The sequence below is a fragment of the Petaurus breviceps genome, unplaced genomic scaffold, assembly GCF_028583685.1.
Source record: "Petaurus breviceps papuanus isolate PSGF00001 unplaced genomic scaffold, PetGlider_PUasm1.0 180, whole genome shotgun sequence".
NCBI lineage: Eukaryota > Metazoa > Chordata > Mammalia > Diprotodontia > Petauridae > Petaurus > Petaurus breviceps.
In genome coordinates, this window is record NW_027185782.1 from 1125023 (window position 1) to 1152470 (window position 27448).

The 27448-nt window shown below is 39.0% G+C and overlaps 1 protein-coding gene across 9 annotated transcripts in view; it reads right to left on the reverse strand.

The window, feature by feature from the left end:
• KDM4B (lysine demethylase 4B) overlaps window positions 1–27448 on the reverse strand; it is a 286229-nt gene that overhangs the window by 86260 nt on the left and 172521 nt on the right. For all 9 annotated transcript variants that reach the window (XM_069086768.1, XM_069086769.1, XM_069086770.1 and 6 more), the window contains one exon: window positions 22734–22871. In XM_069086768.1, the coding sequence (XP_068942869.1) occupies window positions 22734–22871 (138 nt within the window). The remainder of the gene's footprint in view (window positions 1–22733; window positions 22872–27448) is intronic.

The window sequence follows — 27448 nt, forward strand, 5'->3', positions numbered from 1 at the left end:
CATCACACTGCCTCCCCTTCCTAGCAGAATGGTGCTTCCTGCAGCAAAGGATTCAATAAGAGGTGTTGTAAAGCTCAAGTGACACAAAGTACATAAAAGCCCTTTGGCAAACCTTAAAGTCTTCTTAGCACTCTCAACTCCTATAATTATTACACCTATTGGATCTTGGGTCACGTGTATGCTCTAATTATTTGTAAATAAATCATATCACAGAATTTTAAAGCTGGAAAGGCCCCTAAAGGTCATCAAGTATAATCCCTTCATTTTAGAAATAAAGAAATTAGGCCTTGGGGTGGTTAGGTGGCACAGTGAATGGAGCACCAGCCCTGGAGTCAGGGAGGACCTGAGTTCAAATGCACCTCAGACACTGAACACAAAACTAGCCATGTGACCTTGGGCTTTGGAAGGAAGGAAGGAAGGAAGGAAGGAAGGAAGGAAGGAAGGAAGGAAGGAAGGAAGGAAGGAAGGAAGGAAGGAAGGAAGGGAAAGAAAGAAAGAAAGAAAGAAAGAAAGAAAGAAAGAAAGAAAGAAAGAAAGAAAGAAAGAAAGAAAGAAAGAAAGAGAGAGAGAAAGAGAAGAAGGGAGGAAGGAAGAAATTGGGCCCAGAGTGGGGCAGTGTCTTAGCAAAGATTACAGTTGATATGGTCAAACTTGAGTTTTAGTAATATCAGATGTATCAGATGTGATGGGTGCTACTGCCAGGCTGAGCTCTGGAGTAGTGAACTGAAATGAGCTGGGCTGACTGGGTATCCACATTAAATCTGGCATTGATATGGTAAGTCCCAAGAATGGGGTGGGAGGTGGGAGTAGGATGAAATAAGAGTGATAGGGAAGGAAGAGGTGCTGAGAGTAGGGATAGGCTGGTTGAGATCAGAAACAAGCAGATCAAGATGGGATCCCATGCTGCTCAGAGTGGGACCAAGTTCCTGTATGGCCCCTGAACTTCTAGACCAGGTAAGATAGGGAGACCCAGCATTTTTTTTTTTAAAGAATCATCACTTTGGAATCTGGGGAGATACTAGGCAGAGGGAGAAAATTAGGTTTTATTGAAATTCAAAATTCAAATCATAGTGAAAGTCTCTAATCTCATTGCTGGACAAGTGTTAAAAAAAAAAAGATTTTTGTTTTACGACATGACTAATGTAAAGGGGAAAAATTGGTTTTTGGTATATAGCGGTGTAATGGGAAAGGGAATTTGAAGACCTTCCCTGCTTTGAAAGTAAACTCTGCTCCCTAATAGGCTGAATGTAATCACATGGAGCCTATGATGGAAGGAATTTGCTGAAGGGTAGAGCAGAGCCCACAAGAAGCTTCCCTGCTATGAAAATAAATTCTGCCCCCTATTAGGCTGAATGTAGTCACATGGAGCCTATGGTGGGAGAAGTTTGCTGAAGGGAAGCAGAGCCCACAGGAAGCTGGGAGTCAGAGCCAGCTAGATGGTGGGACTGAGAGGTGCTCAGGCAAGGAGAGAGATTTGTGAGTAAATATTGATCTTGTATTGCTTTGTGGGAAGGCTTTGCGGCTCTTCGTGTTATTATGGCTTCTGAATATCTTTGATACTATGATGGAATTGGCTTGCTGGTTTGGGGATTCGGTTTTCTGGTTTCAAAATAAATGCTTCAGTTCTGTCCTCCATATGGAGAATCTGGTATATTATGCAATTGAATGTCATGCGATATTTATAATCACAGTCTTTATTATGATCATGGGCACTATAAATATTGCACTGGCGCTACGAATGGTCAGATTCAATAGTTGAGTGGCCATGACTTTATCTCTGCCCCTTCATAGGACCAATGTATAACCTTTGCTTTTTTTTCTAGTTCAGGTCAACACTCAAAGGCTCAGCACCACCCACAGGGCATATATCAAACAGTCTATGTCCTAGGGTCAGAGTTCAATTTCAATATTCTCCACCAGCCAGTATCAGTCTTTCTAGGGTCAAAATCTTGCCTAGACATATACACTGTGTCTTTCTACTCCTTTCTTACATAATTAGTTCACATTTCTATAGTGCTATAGGTTTTATAATGTGCTTTCACCTCAAGAATCCATAAAGAAAGAAATCCAAGTAACATTCTTCTCACTTTACAGATGAAGAAATTGAGGCTCAAAGAGATCATGGACTTGGGCAGGTTCAGAATGAATTCACATTTTAGGCCAGTCCCTTCACCCAAATCTCAAGATAGCAAAGAGGTAGGGTATATTCAGAAGCTATCCCACACTTCAAATATATTCTAGGTCAGAACAGGGTCTGTGACGAGTCTGAATCCTGATGGCTCAGGAAACTAAGGCTCCCATCTCTCCCCAGACTCAACCTCTTCACTTCCTAGAGCTAGCTCTTCCCAGTAACTAGGCAGCCTGCTCCCTGCATGTACTGCTTCAACATAGAATGTCAACATTAAAAGGGCTCTCCAGAGAGATCTAGTGCAACCTGCTCATTTTAGAGATGACAAAATTGATGCCCAATGAAGTGATCTGCCTCAGGTCACAGAGCAGGTTAATTGTGTAGCTAAGACTAGGATCTAGGTCTGCTTAACCAGGTACAATAATCATTCTACTAAACTACACTATCTTCCAAAAGAAAAGTATAAAGAACAAAAGGTGGAGTAGGTCTGATCTATAAAAGAGGCTTCTTGGCTAACAATTACGTCTGACACTAGTGTCATGAACAAGGTCATTTGCAGCCCCAGGTGTAAAAATGCCAAGATTAATTTGAAGGGGAGTGAGCTAGGGAGAGTTGGGTCAAGATGAAAGAATATAAATTTCAGACATTAACAACTTCAAAAACATCACAGCTACAGAAAACTTAAATACATTTTAAAAGTTGATTAAATATCTTAGTTGATAGCTCTGTATAATACATGAACCCCACCTCTGTGAAGAAATGAACAAGAGCCTCACCCTACACTCATACTTCTGTTGTGAATAAAAATGGTGCTGCAGGCAAGAATCTGCAGTAGAGAGTACTTTAGTAAAAGAGACCATTAGAAATTTTTTAAATATTTGCTTTTTATAGGGAGGAGGGCAAGGCAATTGGGGTCAAGTGACTTGCCCAAGGTCACACGGCTAGTAAATGTTAAGTGTCTGAGGCCAGATTTAAACTCAGGTCCTCCTGACTCCATGGCCAGTGCTCTATTCTCTGCACCACCTAGCCACCTCTAGAAATCGTGGAAGAAACAATGGCCCTAAAATTAGACAAGCTAAGGGGATCATTCTGTGGGATAGCTAAAAGTAGTAGCCACTAAAGTCCTGAATGGTACTGATTAAAGGACTCAGAGAAAACATTCCATTATTGATGTCAGGAGGAAAGGGGATCCTCCTTTGCCTGTGAAACAATGCCAGAATGGGGGGAAACCCATTTTCCTTATTGTCACTCCCTATCCCCGAGATTCCCAAAATCAACATGCCCCTTAGCCCTGAAAGCACAAAGCCTCCCATAGTGGTATTCCATAAAGGGCCATCATCTGGAGGAAATACTCCCCCTTGGACTCCTCCCCACCAAGTCTGGATCTTTCTTCCCACTGTTGTCTCTAAACACTTAAATAAAATTTTATCTATATTGGGCTCTATTTGTCAGTAGGTTAGATAAGAATAATTTGCATTAAGGTATTAATGACTATTCCTAATAATTTTTTTTGGAGGGGAAGATAGTTCTATTTTGATAATGGACAATTAGTATGAATTGCAGGTCCTATGGCACTCATTGGAGAAACCTGTTAAGAGCTCCAGGAATGTGATGACCATGGCTCCTGTAAATTTTCCATCTTCTACAATGCCAAGCACACTCATTTGTAGCCAGTGCCTAATAAATGTTTGTTGAATGAATGAGTAAAGGCCATCCTAGTATCCTTCAGATGACAAATGAACCAATGGAAAATGTCAAGGACTTCAAAAGATAGAAGCAGCCTTTAAAATATATTAATCTTTAAAGTATACGTGAGTTGGGCTGCTTTGAAATAGAAGTCTCTAATTGGAATATCATTTGTTCTTAATTAGAGACTATGTTTTAAAGCATGTGAACCAAGATTAGAATTTGACATAAAAAATATTAAATGGAAGACAGAAAAGGCAACCACTCACCTAAAGGAAAATTATTAAATGTGACTCAATGAAATTTTAATAAAACCAACTTCTGACTATGGGATTTCCACTGCAGTCTTCTTGATTAATATTTCCTGAGCAATGCACAGAAATAAGTACCATGTGGCTAACTATAATATAATGTTTAGTAGGGACTAGAGATGAGCATGATTTTCAAAGGTCCAAAATCATCACTAACACATTTACTAAGTACATATGATGTGCATAGCACTCTTCAAGGTAATCCTTGAGAAGAATCAAAATCCTACATGCTCAAGATATTGGCATCAAGCAAAGACATCATCATCGGGAGGAGCAGGGACAATTAGTTCCAAAAGAACAATATTCTAAATGGAGTCATGAGTGGACTGACATTGAGGGGAAATCACATAGTCTGGGCTCAAAACATGAGCTTAGGTTGTTACTGACCATCTAAATTTGTGTCTCTGGTAAATGACTGAACATTAGAGGAATTTTCATGACATCACTGTGGGTTCTAGTTAAAGCAGATTAATACTGAAAAAAAGATGTTGGTCGAGGCAACTTTATGCAAGGACAGTTATGCTTTGATTAAGTTAGTTTGAAAAGCACAAAATTCTATATAAATGCAAACTACCATTTAGCATCATCAAGATTTCCCAACCTTTCTGTAAACTTGTCTCCAATACAGCAATTTTAAATACAGCTCTTTCTCCTTCCACTCCCACTCCAAGTGTCTTTCAACTCTGCTTGTAATGGTTTTCTGAAGTGCTATGGTTGTAAATGTTGAAAAGATCAGGCAGCTAATCATAAATTGGCTTGGATTTCCCTTGAAAAATCTACAGAGACATATTGCACTCTATTCACCAAAGAGAGAAAGCCCATTTTTTTCTCAACTAGCACATATGTAATGTATCAGCAGTCAAAATTCACCTTTGTACATAGAGAATAGGACTAGAATTAAGAGGACTTGGGCAAGTCACTTAACTTCCGTGGGTCTCAGTTTCCTCATTCAAACAAGAGCACTAGTGACAGCAACTACTTCCCAGAATCAAAGGAAAACACACATAAAGTGCTTTGCAAGTTCAAAATACGAATACTAGCTAGTATCACTACTCCAATCCTTCAATTGAAAGGTAATTCTGATTTGTCATGTCCTGTCTGAAGAAATTATAGAGAAAGGGGGAGTGTACAGAGAAGAAGTTAGGGTAGACAGGAGGAAGATGAACAAACTAGGAGGGAAGAAAAGGGAGAGGTGAAATAAGGATAGGGAAAAAATTCTCTCACAATGACAACTGTTGGAACAAAACATTTCACCAAAACCAAAAATATTTTCTAGTGTTAGTGAATGACTCACTGTGGGGCTGGTAGGCTCTCTATACAATGCAATTTGCTACTCTAACCGGGGCCAGTAAATGCTTTTTCTCAGGCCTTCTCTACATCATCATCTCTCATTCTAACAAAAAGTCATCTAGCACTTTATTGTGTAACACTGAACACTGCAAAAAGGAAAAGAAGCAGTCATGTGGAAATCTCTGGCCCTTGCAAACAAGGCTAGCACAAAACACAGTCTGCTTTGGGAGGAGGACAAAGAAAAGGGAATGTAGGGGAAGCAGCTGATTCCAGCAGGAAAAAGGAGATATGAACAAAATAATTCAGCATCACCTCTTCTATGTTATCAATGTACTTAGAAATGACTAGTCATCTTGTCGGTTCATTGGAAGGCACTGTTGATCACAGCTAATCTGAATGAAGAATGCTTCTTTTGAATTATTATGAGGAGTTGTGAATTTATTTTGTGCACTCATTCAATGAGTCCCCAGGCACTGGAATAATTTGGACAGCCTCTTGAAATTTGTTACGTTGGTATTTGGCTCCTATTCATGAGTTTATTTTTTTTTTTTATTGCTTATGTAAAGCTACAGGAAGGGCTTCTCAACACCAGCCTTTCTACCTCATATCAGAAGGGCTTGGTCTCTGATTCTGACCAGATAATGACGGAAGAGATGAAGATGAAGGGAAGGATTTGGTATATTGAAAAGAACACTTAACTTGCCATTAAAAGTTCTGGGTTCAAACCCCAGCTCTGATCTTTATTTAAATGATCTTGACAAGTCACTTCACCACACACATTTCTTGTATGTAACTACTTATATTTACATGTTGCTTCCCCCATTATAATGGAAGATCCTTGAGGGCTGGGGATTATTTTTGTCTTTTTCTGAATCCTCAGAGCCTAGGAAAGTCTATTTACAAGGAGTCATCTTTCAGCTAGAAGCACCTACCCTACAGTTGCTTTGAAAGTGTCTGCTGAGTTGAACGGCAGTGAAGGCCTTTTCCTAGTAAGTGTCTGAAGCCAAAGTAAAATTCTAGTCTTCCTAACTCCTAGGCCCAATGCTCTGCACACTATAGCGCCACCTTGTGGCCACCTGGAAGTATAAGGCCTTTCATTTTACCACTGACTTCTTTGGGGGATAAGCCCAGCAGTGGGATCACTAGGTCAAAGGAACAGATAATTTAGTCACTTTCTTAAATAAAAGTTGCTTTCCAGAATATCTGAAACAATTTACACCTACACCAATTATTATTATTCTTCACTGCCTAGAATTTCATTGCCTATTATTTTTCCATTGCCTAGAATTAGTGTTACTTACAGGTGAATTTTTGACTCACAAGTCATTTGTAGGCCAGTGACAATATTTTCTCAGAATCTTGGGCCCATAAAGAGTTAAATGCCCAAAGAATTAGGAGAAAAACTCCAAAAATGTACACTGAGTGTTTACTAGCTGGTGGTTCATAACTTGTGTGACGGAAGATGAGTCCTGGCCCCCTGTTTCTGTGTAATTACCAGCAATGCAGCAAGACTTAACAACAAACCAGTTCATTAGGAAATCTACTGGAAACACTACAGCATTTCATAAACAAAACAATTAGGCAAAGATTTCCAAAGGCTCCCTCTAGTCCTTGGCTGCAGGGCCTACTATCCAGCCACATTTCAGCTGCTTCCATACTGCTCAGTGCAGCTCATGGATGGTAAATTGGCTGTGAATGGAGATGGGGGTTGACTTTCAATAGGGAAGGTCATAATCCAGAGCTGAAACTGTCGGTTTCATATACTGAAAAAAAGAAAACTAAGATTCAAGATACATGACACTGAAGTGTGATGAAATGTGAAGTAATATATTTTAGGAGGTTTCTCTTCCTACTGGCCAGTGTTTCATCAGAAGACTCTTAGAGTTCAGTTTCCATTTTCAAATCATACAATATAGCAGAAAAAGTCTGGGTCTCCCCATCTTGCCCGGTCTGTAAGTTCAGGGACCATACAGGAACTTGGTCCCACTCTGAGCAGCGTGGGATCCCATCTTTATCTACTTGTTTCTGATCTTAACCAGCCTACCCCTACTCTCAGCACCTCTTCCTTCTCAAACCACTAAAGACCTCTGTGACCTTGGACAAGTAACATTTATATTCTCTGACCTTCAAGTTCCTCTAGTAAAATGGAGAAGATTCTTGTACTACTGGTCTCACAGTGGAGTTAAATGAATAAAAAGCAACCACAGAGCATGGTTAGAGCACTGGTTTTAGAATCTGAGGTCTAAGGTTGAAACTCTTGCCTTAGTACTGATCAGTGTAGCATAGCAGATAAGACTGAATGAAGACCATGAATCTACACCCTACTCCAGACACTTTTCTAGCCATGAGCATTGGCAAGCTGGCACCTCTCTGAACCTCAGTTTTTTCATGGGACAATAATGTCTATAAAGATCTGCCACATAAGAGGTGTTGTAAAGCTCGGGTGACACAAAGTACACAAAAGCCCTTTGCGGTAAACCTTAAAGTCTTCTTAGCACTCTCAACTCCTATAATTATTACAGCTATTGGATCTTGGGTCACTTGTATGCTCTAATTATTTGTAAATAAATCATATCACAGAATTTTAAAGCTGGAAGGGCCCCTAGAGGTCATCAAGTATAATCCCTTCATTTTAGAAATGAAGAAATTAGGCCTTGGGGTGGCTAGGTGGCACAGTGAATAGAGCACCAGCCCTGGAGTCAGGGAGGACCTGAGTTCAAATGCACCTCAGACACTGAACACAAAACTAGCCATGTGACCTTGGGGGGGGGCCGGATGAGCTCTAAGATCGGAAGAGCTCATCGGGGGGGGGGGGGGGGGGAAGAGAGGGGGGAGGGGGGGGGGGGGGGAGTGAAAAAAGGTGGAGAAAGTGAGAGAAGGAAAGGGAAAGGAAGGAAAGAAGGGAGGAAGGAAGGAAGGAAGGAAGGAAGGAAGGAAGGAAGGAAGGAAGGAAGGAAGGAAGGAAGGAAGGAAGGGAGGAAGGAAGAAATTAGGCCCAGAGTGGGGCAGTGTAACTTAGCAAAGGTTACAGTTGATATGGTCAAACTTGAGTTTTAGTAATATCAGATGTATCAGATGTGATGCGTGCTACTGCCAGGCTGAGCTCTGGAGTAGTGAACTGAAATGAGCTGGGCTGACTGGGTATCCACATTAAATCTGGCATTGATATGGTAAGTCCCAAGAATGGGGTGGGAGTAGGATGAAATAAGAGTGATAGGGAAGGAAGAAGTGCTGAGAGTAGGGGTAAGCTGGTTGAGATCAGAAACAAGTAGATCAAGATGGGATCCCATGCTGCTCAGAGTGGGACCAAGTTCCTGTATGGCCCCTGAACTTCTAGACCAGGTAAGATGGGGAGACCCAGTATTTTTTTTTTTTTAAGAATTATCACTTTGGAATCTGGGGAGAGACTAGGAAGAAGGAGAAAATTAGGTTTTATTGAAATTCAAAATTCAAATCATAGTGAAGGTCTCCAATCTCATTGCTGGACAAGAGTTTAAAAAAAGATTTTTGTTTTACAACATGACTAATGTGAAGGGAAACAAATTGAAATTCACATTGAGAATAAAATTTAGGACCTGGGAGACTAAGATGGGCTGTGCTTATACAAAAACGTATACTATAAAAGAACAGATTGTCAGTGCTGGGAGAGACTTTACCATTTGTCAAATGGAGAAATCTGGGAGTAGAAGAAGTCGCTTATCCATGATCATAAAGCTCTGAAGTGACAAGGCAGGTCTTGGGTCTCCTCATTCCCCCAGTCTTTCCACTTTGGTAAACTGCTGCTCCTATTTAGTATATTATAGACACCCCACTCCATGAGAAAAACATAAACATCTTTAGTGTTCTGAAGTGATGATAGAGATATTCTGAAGAGAAATTGGCAGGTTTGTGATCACAGGAAAAACCTGTACCCATTATGGCTGAGATAAGACATTTGTCTCCAGGAGTCATCCAGCAAAGCATCTTCTAAGCAAGCTGACCAAGTGTCACCAAGGAACCCAACTATAAGAAATCAAGCAACAAAGCTATCTTACATACAGAGATGAATGAATAAACAAAATGGGATCCAAAGATCCACACAGCGAAATGGCATGTAGGGGTGTTAGTGCTGAGGTATATAGGAAGCAGGCTGTATTTCTAAATTGCTCCTGTTCTTTGGCAAGAACCAGAAAGCCTAGAGAAATGGTATTTTCAAAATGGACGTGTTTTTAGGAAAAAAAGGAACAAAATGAGAAGGAAAATATACTAATTACCCCAAAATTATCTCTTGTCAGTGTTGTCAGTAGATTCTGAGCAGGAGACAAGAGAAGCTACTGTTTCTTTCTTCTAAACATAATGATGACATTTTATAATCAAATGCCTATGATTAGATGATGGAAAAGATGACAAATGTTTTGTTTCCAAGTTTTTAAAGAAGTCGGTAGGGACAGGGAGGGAAAGGGAATCATCCTCATCAAATGGCAGATCCAACAGAGGTAAGAGTGCCAAAAGAGAGAGAGGGAAAAAAGGATTCTCTGGAATTCATCTATAACTGGTGCTTTCAGTGCTCTCAAGGAATCATTAAAAAATACTCCAATGGTGTTTAAAATGCACTGTCACTAGAATAACAGAAAAATCCCCTATCATGTGTTCAACCCACTCATATGCACCTGTCTACCCAACTACATCCTTATCGAGGGTGTACAGAGAAGCAGGAAGGAAAAGGCAACCACACTGGATGAACAGAAAGGTGAGAGACACCCAGGCTGGATGAATTGGCCACGAGATTTGTTTCTCCTCTAGCACATTTACTAAGAAAGAAAAGATGACTTTAATTAACATCTGTAATAGTTTGTGAAGATTTCCTCCAGAGACAGAACTAGTTGCCAGTCACCAGAAGGGATATATCAAGGGACTCACAAAGGGTAAGGATTTCTTTTAAAATAAGAGGCAATACTGAATCCACTGCTCTCTAAGCATTTAAAATATTCTCCCTTACTTGTGAAGGAGGAGAGTGAAGTGGCTAGAAATTAAAACACCAAAACAATGTTAACAGTTTTAGCACCAACTACTAAAATTCAGTCCAAAGGCAGAATGATTTGTGAAACAATGAGGTTAGTTGGAATACAGAGCACCTTGGGCCACAGAATGTGACATGGCAGTTAAATAGGTGACTAAATCTTGGGCTGTATTAATAAGGACATAGTGTAATAAGACATAAGTGATTCCACTGTACCCTTGATAGACAATGGGATACTGCCTCCAGGTCTGGATACCATATTTTGGCTCTTCCAAATGAAGACACCAGGATGGTGAGAGGACTGGAAATCATATACTATATGGGTCAACTGAAGAAACCAAGTCTGTGTAGCCTGGACAAAAGACTCAGAGTGAGTTATGACCACTGTCTTATAAAATATTTGAAAGGTTATCATGTGAAAGAGAAATTAGACTTGTTCTGTCTAACTTCAGAAGGCAGAACTAGGAGAAACAGGTTTAAGTTGCTTAGTGTCATATCTCATTGTGACAAAAGGGAAAAAAAGCTAGAATTAGAACCATGCAAAAAGGATTGGCCTCAGGTGGTAGTCAATTTCCCTTTAACAGAAGTATTTAAAGGAGGCTGGATGATTTGTTAGGAATTCATTCTACAGTATCCCCATTAAGGTACAGAATGGATTAGGTTCTCTCTAAGGACCTTTCCGATACTACGATGCTGTGATATTGTAATGAAGTTTCATTATCTGTGGTTAGCATCTGTGGAAATGATCTAGAATTTAAGGAGCTGTACAATCTGACCCCAAACTTCCTTTCCAGCAGCATCTTATATTATTCCTCTTCTAAGTGCTCTGTATTCCAATCAGACCGAGTCAACTATTCTTCAAATGTTTGCTAAATTTTGGGGGGTTTTTTGCCTTAATGTCTTTGCTCCTGCCCATTTTTTACAAACAGAATGCCCTCTATCCAAATCAACTGAAATTTTCCCCATCTTTTAAAATTTACCTCAAATGCCAGATCTTCCATGTAGCCACCCAGGATTTTTTGAACCCTAGCCAGAAATAATCACTATCTCCTATGAACTTTCATAACTTCTTATTTATACTTCTCTTACATATTTTCACATTCTATTTTGAATTATACACATTTGTGTACATAGTTTATTCTCCTCTTCTAGACAGGCATTTTGTATAGCCAATAAGTTTCTTGCACATGGCAGTTACACAACAAATATTAGCTAAAATGCATTTTAAAACTTAAAAAAACCCCACATTTCAGAGATTATTATAAGTCAAACAGTCAAGAGTCAACATAAAACTGTGAACAAATAATTATAATAAACGGTCACAACACCAATCTAATTAATTGTACTTTACTTTATCCTATACTTTGAGGAGAGGTCTATTTCAGAAAGACTGAGTTTTAAAAAATACTTGAAATCAAGCAAGGATTCAATTTGAATATTTTCTTCAATGTGAACCTGAGTACTGTTTGATGGAAAGAAGAAAAATAATAGCTCACGTTTATATAGTATTTTAAAGTTTGTAAAGAGTTTTACATACATAATCTCATTATGACAATATGACAATATGAGCCTTATGACAATCCTCTGAGATAGGTTCCATTGTGAAGGAACCTAAGTTCAAAGAATTTAAGTTATTTGCCTACAATCACATAGGTGGTTTCTGAGAGCATTCAAACACAGGTCCTTCTAATATAAAATGTTGCTTAATCATTTTTCAGTTATATCTGACTCTTCATGACCCCATCTGGGATTTCTTGGCAAAAATACTGGAGTGGTTGGGGCAGCCAGGTAGCACAGTGAGTAAGAGCGCCGGCCCCAGCGTCGGGAAACCTGGGATGGGTTCTGGCCTCAGATACTTGGTACCCACACAAAATAACTGGCTGTGTAACCTTGAGCAAGTTACTTAACCCCAACTGCTTAAAAAAAAAAACTGTGAGTGTTTTGCCATTTCCTTCTACAGCCCATTTTACAGATAAGTAAACTGAGGCAAACAGAGTTAAGTGACTTAATGTAATGGGAATTTGAAGATCTTTCCTATCCCTTAATAGACCTAAGGGAATTTGGGGATCATCCTTGTTTCAAAGATCTTCCTTGCCCCCTAATAGGCTGAATGTAATCACATGGAGCTTGTAGTGGGAGGAGTTTGCTGAAGGGTGGAGCAGAGCCCACAGGAAGCTGGGAGTCAGAGTAGTTAAGAGTTGGAGGGAAGAGAGGATACACCCAAAGGAGACAGTTGAGCTTTTAAGTCTTTCTTTGTGGGAAAGCTAAAGGATGGTGTGACTTCATGCTATGCTATGGTATATCAACTTATATAATGGATCTGACTTTCTGGTGTTAGGATTTGGTTTTCTGGTATCTAAATAAATGTTTTGCTTCTGTCTTTTATATGAAAAGTCTGTTCCATTTTGTGATTGAGAACTATGCTGGCATATTTACGGTCGCCATTGGTGCTGTGAATAATGCGTTGACACTACACTTGCCCAGGGTCACACAGCTAGTATGTGTCTGAGGAATCTTCCTGACTCCAGGTCAGGCACTCTATCCACTGTACCACCTAGCTGCCCATCAAATATAGCACTCTATGTACTATATCATTCTTTACTCCTGTTCTCTAAATTCTCTAAACTAGATCTTAGACAGTAGAATAAAGGAAATTCTAATCTGTTCTTCAGAGATCTCAGGATATAGTTACCAGACACTGAAACAAACTAAAGACAGTGGTCAGGAAAAGACCCTAAATCCTCAGGGGGAAGACTCTAAATCTCCTCAAAAGATTACAGCTTCCAAAACCATTAACAGCTTAAAAAACAGCTTAAACAGAAAACCCTCACTTTCTTATAGTTTCTACATCTAGCACCTAACTCCCAGATTGTTGTGAGGACCAAATAAGATAATATTTGCAAAACATTTTGCAAACCTTAAAGTACTATATAAATGTTAACTATTATTATTGTTGTTGTTGCCATATGAAGGCAGAGAGACTAGTAAGTTGCAGAGAAAATGTGTGAACAAACCACAGTGGGCATATACTTTACATAGCAAAATACCACAAACACAAAACATCTAATACCATAAATCAGAGGATTGATGAGGCAAAGAAATAAGATGAGACCATGAAAAGTGAGGTACCTAAGAATTCAAACAAGTAGGAAAAGCAGTTTTCTAAGAGGTCCCATCCTCCCCTGCTTCTCCTTTTCTCCGACCTACCTTCTGCCACCTCCCTCTGGGCCTCTGGCTAATCATCTGGAGCAAGTGAAATCATTACCCAACAGAAGGAACAAATAGTTCTTAGAACAGCAAAACCAATTTGATTCTCATTTTACAGTAATTAAGTTCAATGTAAGCCAAGTTACATTATTAGAAAAGGTCCCTTTCAATCCCACTCCACCATCACCACCCAGCTGCCTAGATGTATGCTGAATGGATATTTGGGAACTGGCTGCAGACACTATGGATATAGGGGAATACCAACAGATCAGGCCATCTGTGGGAAGAGCATATTGTCAGTACACACAGGGAAATAACTGAAGACTTCCTCCCCACCCCAACATCAACTCTGCTCAGCAAAAATACTCTCAAAATTCTTCTTCTGAAGAGAAAGGTGGCTCCTAGGGAAGTGAAAAAAAACACCTGCCAGACAGAGGCCAAAACACGGGGCAGAAACCTAGCCAGAGTCCCCAAGTCACCAAAAACTATATTTGAAATATCTCTTAATCTTAGAGGATATTTAAAATAAACAATCCTTCAAGCTCTGCAAAGGGATAAAAGCTGTTTACTTCTATGTGTCATATTTTCAACCAGGGATTCCAAATGAATTCCGACCAACTTGTCCAGCCCTTCCCCAGAAGGGAGCCAACTTAAATCATGAAACCTCAAAAAACTAATTTTGTTTCACACCCAAAAGAGGCACTTACATATAAATTTCATCTTCAAGTAAAAGGGTAATACCACTTTGACTTTTCCAATTAGTAATCCCACTACAAAGTTAACAATTTGTGGCTGTGTCTTGAAAAACTAGCCTAGGTTTTCCTACTCAATAAGCAAAATCTAGCAAAATCAATACAGTAGGCAATAAATAAGCAAACTTCTACAGTATGTACCTAAAGGCTTCAAAACATATCTTCCTATTAGACCATCTAAGTAGTTAACTAAATTAGACTCCTAGAATGTTAATGCTAGGAAATGTCTTAGCTATCACTTAGTTCTACCCCCTGGGGCCCAGAGGAGGACAATGATTTACTCTCTCTCTCTCCCTAAAGAAGCACCAGTCCAGAGGGAGAGTGGTTTTGCTTGGTTAACTAAATAAAGGAATCTAGTTTAACTAAATAAATAAAGGAATCTTCCCCTAACCTCCAAGACAATTCCAAAGGACTTATGATGAAAAATGCTATCCATTTCCAGAGAAAGAGCTGATGGAATCTGAATTCAGATTGAAACATACTATTTTTTACTTTATTTCTTGGTAGGTTTTTTGGTGTGTTTTCTTTTGCTACAAGACTAATATGGAAATGTTTTGCATGATTGCACATGTGTAATTTATATCAAATTGCTTATCATCTCAAAGAAGGATGGAGAGAATTTGAAACTCAAAATTTTTTAAAATAAATGTTAAAAATTGCTTTTTCATGTAATTGGGGGGGGGGGAATTTTATTAAAAAAAAAAAAAAGAAACCTAGGAGCAAAGAATAGTTCCAAAAAGGAAACTCTAGGCTTGATATTATGGGAAATTTTCCTAAAAGAGCTATTCACACGTAGAAAGAGCTACCTAAAGAAGTAGTGGGTTTTCCCTTACTGAAGGTATCTGAGCAAATGGTGGATATGCTGGATCACATGTCAGGTAGTTAGTTGTAAAGGATATTCCTGTTCAGACATTGATCGGAATAGATAAACTGAGATTCCTTTCAATTTTGAGATACTGTGAAGTAACACACTCCCCCCCCCAACCCCGCCCCAAACATACACACCCTTTTACTTTCTCTCCCTAAAGCAACCAGTCCAGAGGAAAAGTGGCTTTGCTTGGGTAACTAAATAAAGGAAATATTCTAGTTGGTTCCCCTAACCTCCAAGACAAAAAGCAAACAAAAAATACTTAAGTGTTTTTAATCACATATAACAAAAAACTTTCCCCTTTTCATGAAAATACTTTCTAATGTTACTAAAGATCTCTTAACTGCCAAATCTACTTCCTTCTTCTCAACCCTCATCCTTGACTTCTCAGCAGTTACTAACACTGCCAGTCATCACCTTCAATTTGATACTCCCTTCTATGTTTTCAGGATACCACTCTGCCCAGGTTCTCTCTTCCTACCTATGAGATTGCTAGGAGATGTTCATCCAGGTCACTCCTGCTGACCATCAGTATCCCATAGAGTTCCATCTTAAGTCTTCTTATTCCTCTATACTATAGAAGGGGACGTGGGGAAGATAATAAGAAAGTATGAATCTCGCACAAAGTCTAGACAAACTATACCTCTGAGTACTTAAAGGACTGGCACATATGACTGCTAGGCCTCTGAAAATGGAATGAGTGCTGCAAAACTGGAGGGTTTAACTTCAATTCTTAGTAGAATTCTCAAATGCATTATTAAAGAGGTAGGCAGACATCTAAAAATGGAAGGGGGAAGGGAGGTAGGCACGCTGTAGAAGGAAATCTTGTTCAGGCATGGTTTGGACTTGATGGACACTGAGGTCTCTTCCATCCAGGACACTGCATGATCTGGCAGTCTTCATATTCTAAATGTCTAACAATAGCAAAGGTGCTTGAGATTTAACAGAGGGAGAAGTGACAAGATAAAAACTTTAAACCACAGTAGAAGATGGAGCATTCTTCTTCTATCACTATGTCCCCTATTAACAGCTTCTCAAATAATAAGACAACAGAAGCCAAGATGGTCCATAGCTAAAAAAAACTAACAGGTAGGGGGACCAAATAGAGACCAGATGTTCCAGAACAACTTCCTCCTGGGCGGAAAAGCAATACTTATTCTCAATGACAGGAAGTACTACATAATGTAAAATGCTCTTAGGCTGATAGGAAGTCTGGTAAAATAAATAATGGTAGAGATGGAAATCACTTAGCTTCTATGTCTCCCAACAAAAGAAAGGTAGAATGGCTGCCTGCTGAACAGATGCAAAATGAGGGTTAATGGTGATAAACTGCCTAAAAAGGAAAAACACTCTACAAACAATATTATCAGAGAATATCACAATAGTTACTAAAATGCCCATTTCCTATTCTACTCATGAGCTTATGATATAATACCATGTTTGTGCTCAAAACAAATAGTTTTTGCTACTCCACAGCAAATTCACGAACAAAGACCACAAAAGACCATGCAAAGCCCACTGAAAAAAGTGAAATTTCAAAAAAGTTCACTATGAAAGTCAAATTCCTTCATCACAGGAACTGATGAATCACCCAATATAGATATAAAATGAAAATTCCTTCAAAATAAACTGCCCTTGGGGCGGCTAGGTGGCACAGTGAATAGTACACTGGACCTGGAGTCAGGAGGACCTGAGTTCAAATCTGGCCTCAGACACTTAACACAAAAACTAGCCATGTGACTTTGGGCACTTAACCCCAATTGCCCTCCAAAAAAAATAAAATAAAATAAACTGCCCTTGAAAGGTCCACAATTTTTAAATGCCTTAATAATATTTTCAAGAAAAATATACCCATGGACAAGCATGATTCTGGGACATCTAGAATTCAGCCCTGGAAAGGATCTTAGAAAAACAAAAGGCCAAAACTGGAAGAACTCTTAGATATAATTTAGTTCGCATATTTATAGCTGAAGAAACTGCTGCTCAGGTCACATGGGTCTGTAAGTTAACAGAACTGAGATTTGAACCAAAGTTTTCAGATGTGCTTTTCTTCTACATCACACCAAACCTAGCTAGACTGTCCTTTTACTTTTTATGCACAACACACAGGAAAATCTAGTTGTGGCTCCCAAAATGCCCAGTTTTGTTCCTCAGGCCACTGGGAATCCTGCAAAAGGATGGTGGTCCCAGGCCTTGGCAGCCACGGCCAGTCCTTGAATGTCTGTTTGACCCATTCAGCCTCGGCCTTGTACACAGCTCTCTGTGCTACTTGTTCAGTAATTTCACGCTACGCCGCTTAACAATATAAGTGTGCAGGCTCAATCTAAAATCGCACTTCCCAAATGTCACTTGTTTGTGAACACATGGCTGAATCCAAAATTGCTTTTAATATCTGAGTAGTCCCCATTGGTACCTACTGTAGTTAAGGGTCTGACAGCACTCCTCTGATAACACCCCAATATCTGGGGTTTACAACTTAATCTTGGCCATTGGCTCCAGACAAACACACTAAACATGGTCATAATACAAATGAGAATATGGCTTCTGTCAAATCAGCTTGAAATCTCATTACCAGAATTGCTATCACTATAATAAAACAGAAACACAGACACACCCCACCCACGAGGCATTAAGTCTAGAGTCACAAGGTTTTATATTACTCCTTTAGACTAAGAACAAAAATTCATAGTTGATAGCTTTCATTTTATCTCTAAACTAACCCACAGTGTGTCCCTGTTGTGAAACCATCAACCATCTTCTTGGATAAATGCTAACCAAGGCAGCAGAGAATGACTAGAAAGCTCCTAATTTTTAAGTTAAAAGAATCACGGTGTGACCAAATTCTAGACAAAGAGACAGGGGACCTGGGTTCTGGTCTCCACTCTGCCACAAACTCATTATATGACTAGGATTCAATCACATCCCATAGAGAAAATGAGAAAGTTGTAGTAGCTGATTAAAAAACATTAGTTATTAGATGAGGAAGATTTATTATTCTTATAACTGAGAGTGGTGGGGCTCAGTGAATTAAAGATACACCTCACATAACATTGCCTCAACAAACACTGATCTTATAGTCAAAACCATTCTTGCTATACTGTTGTTCAATAATTGCTCAAGATCCAAATGTGATGATCTGTCTGGGCTAGTACGTGTGACCCAGGGGATTACCTCCTCTGAGCTCAGCTGCTGTTGCCATGCTGTTGGCTGCTGTCCCCAGTAACGTCATACAATGTAACACTAGATAGTGGCACAGCCAGGGAACAGTATGAAGAAGCAGTATGGGAGATGCAACATGCAAGTGTTACTAGCACCTCTAAGCCTAAGTCTTGTCATTTCTGTCTATACAGCATCTTTCACATCCATCTCCTCTCTGCTCACACGGTCACACAGTATTCATCTCCTCTCCCAAGGTCTACTACAACAGTCCCCTAACTGGACTGGACTCCCTGGCTCACATCTCTATCCTCCACAGAACTGCCAAAAGAAATTTCTGTTCACCACTGAAAGCCCTTCAGAATCTGGTCCCCATCCATCTTACACACTGACTGTGGACCAGCCACACAGGCTCTCCTCACACATAGCACTCCACTTCCCATCTTCGTGTTTTGTGCTGGCTGCTGCCCATCCAGAGAATGTGCTTGTTCCTAATCTCTGCTTCAATATGATCTTGTATCTATTTTGTATATATGTTTCGGTTGTGTCCCTTACTTAGATTATAAACTCCTTGAGGGCAGGAGAAGTGTTATTTTTGTCTTTATCCATCTGCCTCCCCCCCCCCCCGCCCCGTATCTAGTACAGTACCTGGTAACATAGTAGGTATGTTAGTGCTACTTAAATGAGCTATTTCAGATATCTAAGTGATCTTTATATAAAGCATATTGCCAGAGTAGAGTATAAAGCTCCATTAAGGCAGGGACTGTCTTTCTAAACTTTGTATCTCCCCCAGCACATTATTCTGCTCATACAGAAGGTAACCACCTTATTTGTTTGTCAAAGTCTACTCACCCACATTAAACAATTTGTGACCTAACTCAAAAATTGGTATACCCTCAAATTTTTTAAGTCCTTATCTGGCAGAAGATTTATATCTTCTGAGGCAATGTGGGGCATCCCTGGAGAACCATTAAGGATCCTGCAGTGGGGGGTAAAATGGTAGAAATCTAAATGTGATATTTTACATGGGAACCAGATGACAACAGGAGGAAAACTGTCAATCTGTAATGACTAATATTTCTACGATTATAATAAGACAGGAGATGCTAATCAGACTAGCCTTTGGCAAGGACAGAAAACTAATTTGGACAATAAGGATGGGGAACTTGGTGAACAGTGTCTTTCCCTGAACTGTGACAATATCATTGTCCTTCTATGACAAACAATTGTGAATAGAGCACAAATAGTCACGCACAGATCCTTCCAATGGCCACAATGACTCTCTCTAGTCCTAGTTATAGAGAAATACCATGTATGTCTTAAAAATATTTGACTAGGGGCGGCCAGGTGGCTCAGCGAGTAAGAGCACCGGCTCCAGTGTCGGGATGACCTGGATCAAATCCGGGCTCAGATACTCAGTACCACACCCAGAAATAACTGGCCGTGTAACCTTGAGCAAGTTACTTAACCCCTATTGCTTTAAAAAAAATATATATTTGACTTCAGCCACGGGCAGAGAATATGAAACCAGTCAGAGTGCCAGTGTGGAAGATTCCTATTTATGATATATGGGGGACCAGGAAAGCATACTATCCATCTATCAGTTTAATATGTACTGAATTCCAACCTAGAGATCAACCCAGAATAGTAGCAATGAATCTCAGAGGGTTCTTTCTTTTTTCCCTGTAGGATTTATAATTACTTGCCTACCAGCTAAATCTTTCTGGCGCACACATACAGATAATTCATAAGCATTCTTCTTGCCCAGCGCTAGAAAATGACAGCAGGAAAGCAGGGCCCAGAGTAAAAACTGTCAAAGAGACAAGACAAAGCAGTGTGATAACTTCTCCTCATGTTCCAAGTAAGATCAGCTCTCAAAGGAATTCTCATCAAGTGGTTTCATATGCCCTCTACAATGTCAATAAGAAACTATAAAGATTTATGTTTACAAAATTAAGAAAAATTTGTTTTTGAACAAGCACAGAGTTCAAATGTAAAATGTGTTGGCCAAAAATAGGACCTGTAGGACCATGGAGACTAAATTATTGGAAAAATAAGTGAGGCAGTAACTTCACCTTTCAGTTGCCTAAAGAGATAGAACTGCTTAGTCATGAAAAATCATAGCATTTGATACAGTAAAGCTCATACCTGCCAGCTTCAATACTACTACCAAATGTTCTAAACCAGAAGGAAGGAAAAGTAAATAATGTGCTCAGCATGACAATTCAATAATTCAATTCACCAAACTTTTTATTTTTTTATTATATGATTCCTTTGTGGTATGGCACCAAACTAACCACCAGAGATACAAAAATGAAAACAACATGGTACAGTAGAAAGAACTATGAGACCCAGTGGAGTGAGTACCAGCCATGAAGTCAGGAGGACCTGAGTTCAAATCCAGCCTCAGTCACTTACTGTGTGACACTGGGCAAGTCACTTAACCCTGTTTGCCTCAGTTTCTTCATTTGTAAGATGAGCTGGAAAAGCAAATAGCAAACCACACCACTATCTTTGCCAAGAAAATCTCAAATAGGGTCAAGAAGAGTCAGACACAATTGAAATGACTGAACAACAACAACAAAAGTAGAAAAAAATGCTAGATTTGGAAGGTCTTGCTACTGTCCAACTTCAAGTCATTTAAATTCTCTGGGCCTACTTTTCTTCACCTGCAAAATGCCAAGGGTGTATTTTATGATCTATAGTTGTTTCTTCTGGCTCAAAATTCTATGACAGCATCTCTAACTTGTAAGAGCTTAAAACATCATAAAGAAAAGGAGATCTCCTATATATACCAATAAAAGAAACAATGTAGAACATGATGGGATTAAAGAAAAGAGATTCAGACAAAGAACAAAGAGGAGAGTTACAACTGTCTAACAAGACATGATTGAATCAGTTCTGGAATGACAAGTGAAAGATACTAAGAAGTGAGGAAAAGACAATGTCAAGATAGCAAAAACAGAAAGATAATATACAAAATATGAATATTTTTAAAAATGTATCCAAATCCATAGCTAGAACTCAAAAGTTCACAAATAACAAAGGCAACATAATATAGAAGAAAAACCACTGGACTTGAGTTAGGGGCCTTAACTCCTTAAAGATCCGTTGCTTAAAAGTTGTATGATATTGGCTACATTGACTTAGTATCTTGAAATCTTGAAGGAAGGAGAAGGGAAGGGTGAAAAATGAAAATAAAGGATTTTGCATAAAGAAAGTTGATTCTCATCAAGTGATTATAGAATCATAGTTTTGGAGCGACAAGTAGCCTCAGATCACCTAGTTCAATGCCTCAATTTACAAATAAACAAAGTGAGGGCCCAAGGAGGTTAAGTGATTTGCCCAAAGGGATGGAACAGTGGGGACAGAATCTGAACCATACAACTTGCTCTGAAAATTCTGCTCTTTCTGCTTTGTCATGCTGCTATAACCAGATGTAACCAGAAGCCCAAACAATACTCAAAAATCAAATTCTTCTAATTCCCAGGCTCTGAGACATATCAATAATGCACATACACATTTCACAGTTTCAAGAATGGTATCAAACATTGAATAGTTCCCCAGAACTACCAGAAAGAGGTAGGAGCAGCCTGAGCAGAACACAAAGGCCCTGCTAAGGGTAGCCTAGCTGAGAGAAGATGGCAAACATAAGAAAAACTTTAAAGGTATGATTAGGTCAGAGGGATGGAAGGAGGGAATGACTAGGAATATTGACAACATCCATGCCATTGGGAGAGGAAAATGAACAAATAGGCAACCTTCCCCTTTGGGTACTTAAGGAAAAACAGTGGATAAAAGGACAGAGTCGTTATCTTGGTCTCTGCAAAACAACAAAAACCTTATGTATATATCCTCACCACAACTCAGGGAGCAAACAAACTGTCTGAAAACGTTAAGAAAAGCCATAGGAAGGACAATTTCTATGTAGATTTCAGAGTCCAGTTCCTACAAGAGAACAAACACTGTGCATGCCCTTCTCGCCTTTTAGCAGCACTCCCAGGCTCATTTGCCTTGGATAAGAAGAATGGCTGATGTTTACATAGAGTTTCTGTTTTACAAAACTCTTTAAAATGTATGTTCATTTGACTTTCAAAAGAGCCCTGTCAGGAACACCAGTGTTCTAAGTATTGTCTTCATTTTAAAGATGAGGAAACTGAGGCTGACACAGAAGGAAATGGCTTGCCCAAATTCACACAGCTAACAAGTGACAGCATCAGAATTAGAGCCCAGATTTTTTAGTTCCAAGTTCACATCTCATTCCAGTTGCATCTGTCTGAACATTAGAGTTAAAAGAAATTTTGATTCAAGTCCTTCCTGGAAGGCAGATGCTTACCTGAGTAGCCATCTTGCCATAATCAATCCACCGCAGTGTGGCAAAATTGGTTGACTCAGCACAGTTGAAGCCATGATTGAATCCTGCATGGTATCCATAGGGAAAAGTAATCATAAACTCGCCAGCTTCCTGTGTGATCTGAGGGCAAAAGAGATCAATGGATGAGAACTCATAATTTGTCAAAACAAACATACACTGGCTATAGCAGTTTCAACTCTATTCCTGACAGACTTTTTATTCCAGGGATTATGCCTAATCACCAAGAACACAGCAGGTGAAGCTTGACCAGAAGAGGTAAGAGATCAGAAAAATCAAAGGTTAAGGTCAGACAGGTGATACTTGAGGTAAAGGACAAAATATAATTTTATACATAATATTCTATTTTAAAATAGACTTTGGGAAGGAGAGTTGTATAAAGAGAATTGGACAGGGAATCACAGTCTTTCTGACTGAATCTACCATTAATTAGCTGTATACAGTCTGAGATATACCACTTTTCCCCTCTGGGTTCACTTTCATCATCTATCCAATGAGGTGACTAAAGATCATTAAGAATTTCTAAGAATCTCCTAATAATCTATGACCTCACATATTCTTTTGGGGGGGAAAAATTCCCCAATGAGCTAAGTAGACCATTTATAAATGATCCTGGCTTCCTGGTATGCTCAGGGATACTTAACGTACCAGCGTGCTACCTGCTTGGAAGTTGTACTCACTCATTACTGTTCATTTTGAGGTGTCACTTGCTATCCCCCCCAATATTTATTGTGTGTCCTCAGTGGGTGCCCTGAGGATCAAGCTGGTGCCTTGTAATGAAGGATCATAAGCTAACAGATTTAGAGGCTAGAGAGATCTCAGAGCACATCTAGTCCAACCTCCTCACTTTGTAAAAGTGGAACCAAGTTTTAAAGAGGTGAAGTGACTTGACCCAATTCTCAAGCTAAGTACCAGACTCCTTTGTCAAATATCTGCCTCTCCAAGTCCACTGTCCTTTCCACTTCCATGAGACCCAGCCTCTTGGGATAAGATTTCAGAATATTACAAAACTGAGGTGAATCATTTCATTCAATAAACTCTCAGATTATTGATGAAAGGACCAAAAAGACCTATATCTATATCATTTACAGAGAAGGCCTTCCTATCAAGTATTCTAATTCCTTTTCCTTAAACAAATTTGTCATTTTTGATACAGTCAAAAAGACCTACTAAAATCCATTACCCATGGGGACAAATGATCAACTCAAGTTATTAAAACACTATGTTACTATTCTCAGAACCTTCAGAAAGATCAGACAAATCATCTTCAAAGGTTCAGCCTGAACTGTCACCTGTTCCATTAGATAAAACTGAAAATTCCAACAAAATTTCAGCATCCTTAGTCCAGGTTGGACAACAGGTAGAGATGACAAAATTAAACTAGTCTAATGATGCATCTAAATTTATCCAGTTCTACCAGGCCACATGGAGAGGAGGACTGAAAGGAAGGTAAAAGGTCAGGGCAATCTGCTGGCCTTTCAGGGAGCCACCGGATCTAGGCAGCTTTTAGTTTGGGGAGGGGTGAAGGCAAGGTGAAAAGGAACATTTTCCTCTTGGCTTATTATTTTCAAACAGCCGGACACAATGAGGAAAGTGGGGGGAAAGGAGGAAGGAATGAAAGAAAAGCAAAGGAAATCAGAGGTATTCAACTAAAGGCTGTATTTGTCAATGGATTTCCAGTGAGTTTACAGGTTGGACTAAATGTCTTTTGATTTCCTTTCCATCTCTAATATCTTGTTTTCCTTATGTCAAAAAAAAAATGCAGGGTTTGATATCATCATTTGGGATATGCTCCCACTTGTGTAATTTTCTAAGTCTTTTTATGAACCAATTCTCAACAGATACCGAATTAATTATGATCAGCCTATCATCCAAGCAGCTTCATTCCCTAATCACTGCAAGTGTCTACAAGTGAGACATAAGGAGGAGAAGGAAGTTCAAGGCTTTTCTGCTAGAGATAAGAATTAGACCAAAAGCCACAAAGTGTGACAGTCCAGCTGCTGCTGACATACTTCTGCTTCCTGAAATAAGATTTCTCTCCTTAGCATCCACACTCCTCCGGGCCTTCAATTTTAGGATTCCTGAAAGGGATCATAACTAGATTCTTGCCAGTACCAATGACCTTTACAATAAAGCAACTGAAGAACAACTTAAACTGGTTTCATAGAGGTAATTAACAGAAGACAAAAGCACGTATTAAAAATGTTCAAGAAACCTGCAAGGGAGTCAAAAATCAAAACTTCAACAGCATAAACTAGTCATTAAGGCTGTTAGAATATATTTCTTCTTGGATAATGAACTATTACAATTGAGGAAAAATATTAAGTTCCATTTGAAAATTCTCCAAGTGACAAAATATCATGTTATTTTCAGAAAAAAAATGGGGATGAATATAGCAAGAGGTCTATGAGTATATTTTATAGAGTCCTCCAATTTTTGCTTATGATATTGATAGAAGGTTTAAAGTCCCTTGAGGGCAGGAATTGAAATTTGGGGTTTATCTTCCCAGCTATCATATGATGGAAGCTTAACAAATGCTTGCTGATTACTTCAGATCTCAATTTCTCCCTCTTCCCCCTAAAATGGATCACAGGTGACAAAACAATCTACATTTTGCTTCACTGTTATTTTTAAGTTACCTGAATATCAAGGAAGGTTCTAGGAATTATGACCATTATATTTTAATATGAAATTTGGCTTTCACCACCAGAAACTTTCAAATTACTGATGTACAGTGGTGTGTGAATTACTTAGGACAAGCAATTATTTTGATATGAGGTTCAATTTGTGACAACAATGATCACTGTGCTTACTAAGCTGACATCTTGACCAAATGAAACTAGATTGGACTGGTTTCTTTTCCTTTAATTAGTTGAGAACTATCCGGTTTAATTGTTCCCATTTGAGTATTTTAAATTCTATGTTGTTGTTGTTTTTAAAAGCACCTTTAATAACTAATTGTTTGAGATACTGCAGCTGCAAATAGCACAGGAAGTCAAGCATTTTAAACCCAGAAAGTTTCACTGCTCTATTTTATTGACTTAAATCCTATGGTTTTAAGAATGGACATGTATCACAAAAAGCCTGAGACAGTGCCCCTTCAACCTTGGGAGCAGAATTCAAATTGAAAATGGAAAAAGGCCAAAAAAAGGTAAGCAAAAAATAATAAAATAAAAGAATCTGACCATAGAAAGTTATTATGGTGATAGGGAACATCAAGACACAAACTCAGAAGAGGACAATGATGTTAAAACATCTTATGGAAAAAAGCCCAAAGAAAAATGGGAAGTGGTCTCAAACCCAGAAAGAACTCATGGAAGAGTTTAAGAATCATATAAGAAAGACAAAAGAAAAATTGCTATAAGAAATAAGAATGATACCAAAGAATTGTGAAAAAGGAGGCAAAAGCCTGGAAAAAGAAAACAACTGCTTAAATAGTAAAATTGGTCAAATGGAAAAAGAGATACCAAAATCCACAGAAGAAAACAAATCCTTAAAAAGTATAATTGGTCAAATGGAAATTACAAAAGCAAAGTGAGGAAATCAACTCCTTAAAAGTTAGAATTAGACAGGTAGAAGCTAATAACTCTAGAAGACATCAAGAATTAATCAAACAAATTCAACACAATGAAAAAATAGAAGAAAATGTAAAATACCTCATGGGAAAAACAATTGGTCTGGAAAATAGATCCAGGATCTATTTTCTCAGAATCACTGGAGTACCTTAAAGTCATAATCAAAAGGAGGACCTGTACAGCATCTTGCAAGAAATTATCAAGGAAAATTGCCCTGATATCCTGGAACCAGAGGGCAAAATAGACATTGAAAGAATCCACAGATCACTATAGGAAAGAGATCCCAAAATAAAAACTACAAGGAACATTAGTCAAATTTCAAAACTATTAAGTCAAGGAAAAAATACTGCAAGTGGCCGGAAAGAAACAACTCAAATATCAGGAAGCCACAATCAGGATTACACGGGATTTAGTAGCTATAACATTAGAGGGATTAGAGGTCATGGAACATGATATTTTGGAAGGCAAAGGAGTTTGGACTACAACCAAGAATTACCTACTCGGCAAAATTAAGCATAATACTTCAAGGGGAAAAAAAAAAGGTCATTCCACAAAATAAAGGTTTTCAACCTTTCATAAGGAAAAGACCAGAACTGAACAAAAAAAAATCTTATCTGCAATATCAAAACCCAAGAGAAGCCTAAAAAGGGGAAAAGGATATAGGTATATTGTAAATTTAAGAGGATGACATAAAAAATAACTAAGGGATGAGAAAGAGGAGCACACTAAATGCATACGGAAGAGACAGAAGGCAGTAAGTAATTTCACATGAAGAAGTGCAAAAAAACAAGGGCCACTAGGTGGCGCAGTGAATAGGGCACCAGCCCTGGAGTCAGAGGACCCGAGTTCAAATCCAGCCTCAGACATTTAACACACACACACCAAAAACAACAACAACAACCTAGCCATGTGACCTTGGGCAAGTCACTTAATCCCGAATGCCCTACTTTTCCCCTCCAAACACCCCCCCCAAAAAGTGTAAAAAAACCTTTTAAAGTGGAGAGAAAGATGGAAGGGTATGCATAATAAACACAACCAGTTGAATATAGAAATCTATCTTATCCAACAGGAAAGTAGAAGGGGAGATTAAATGGGGGGGGGGGG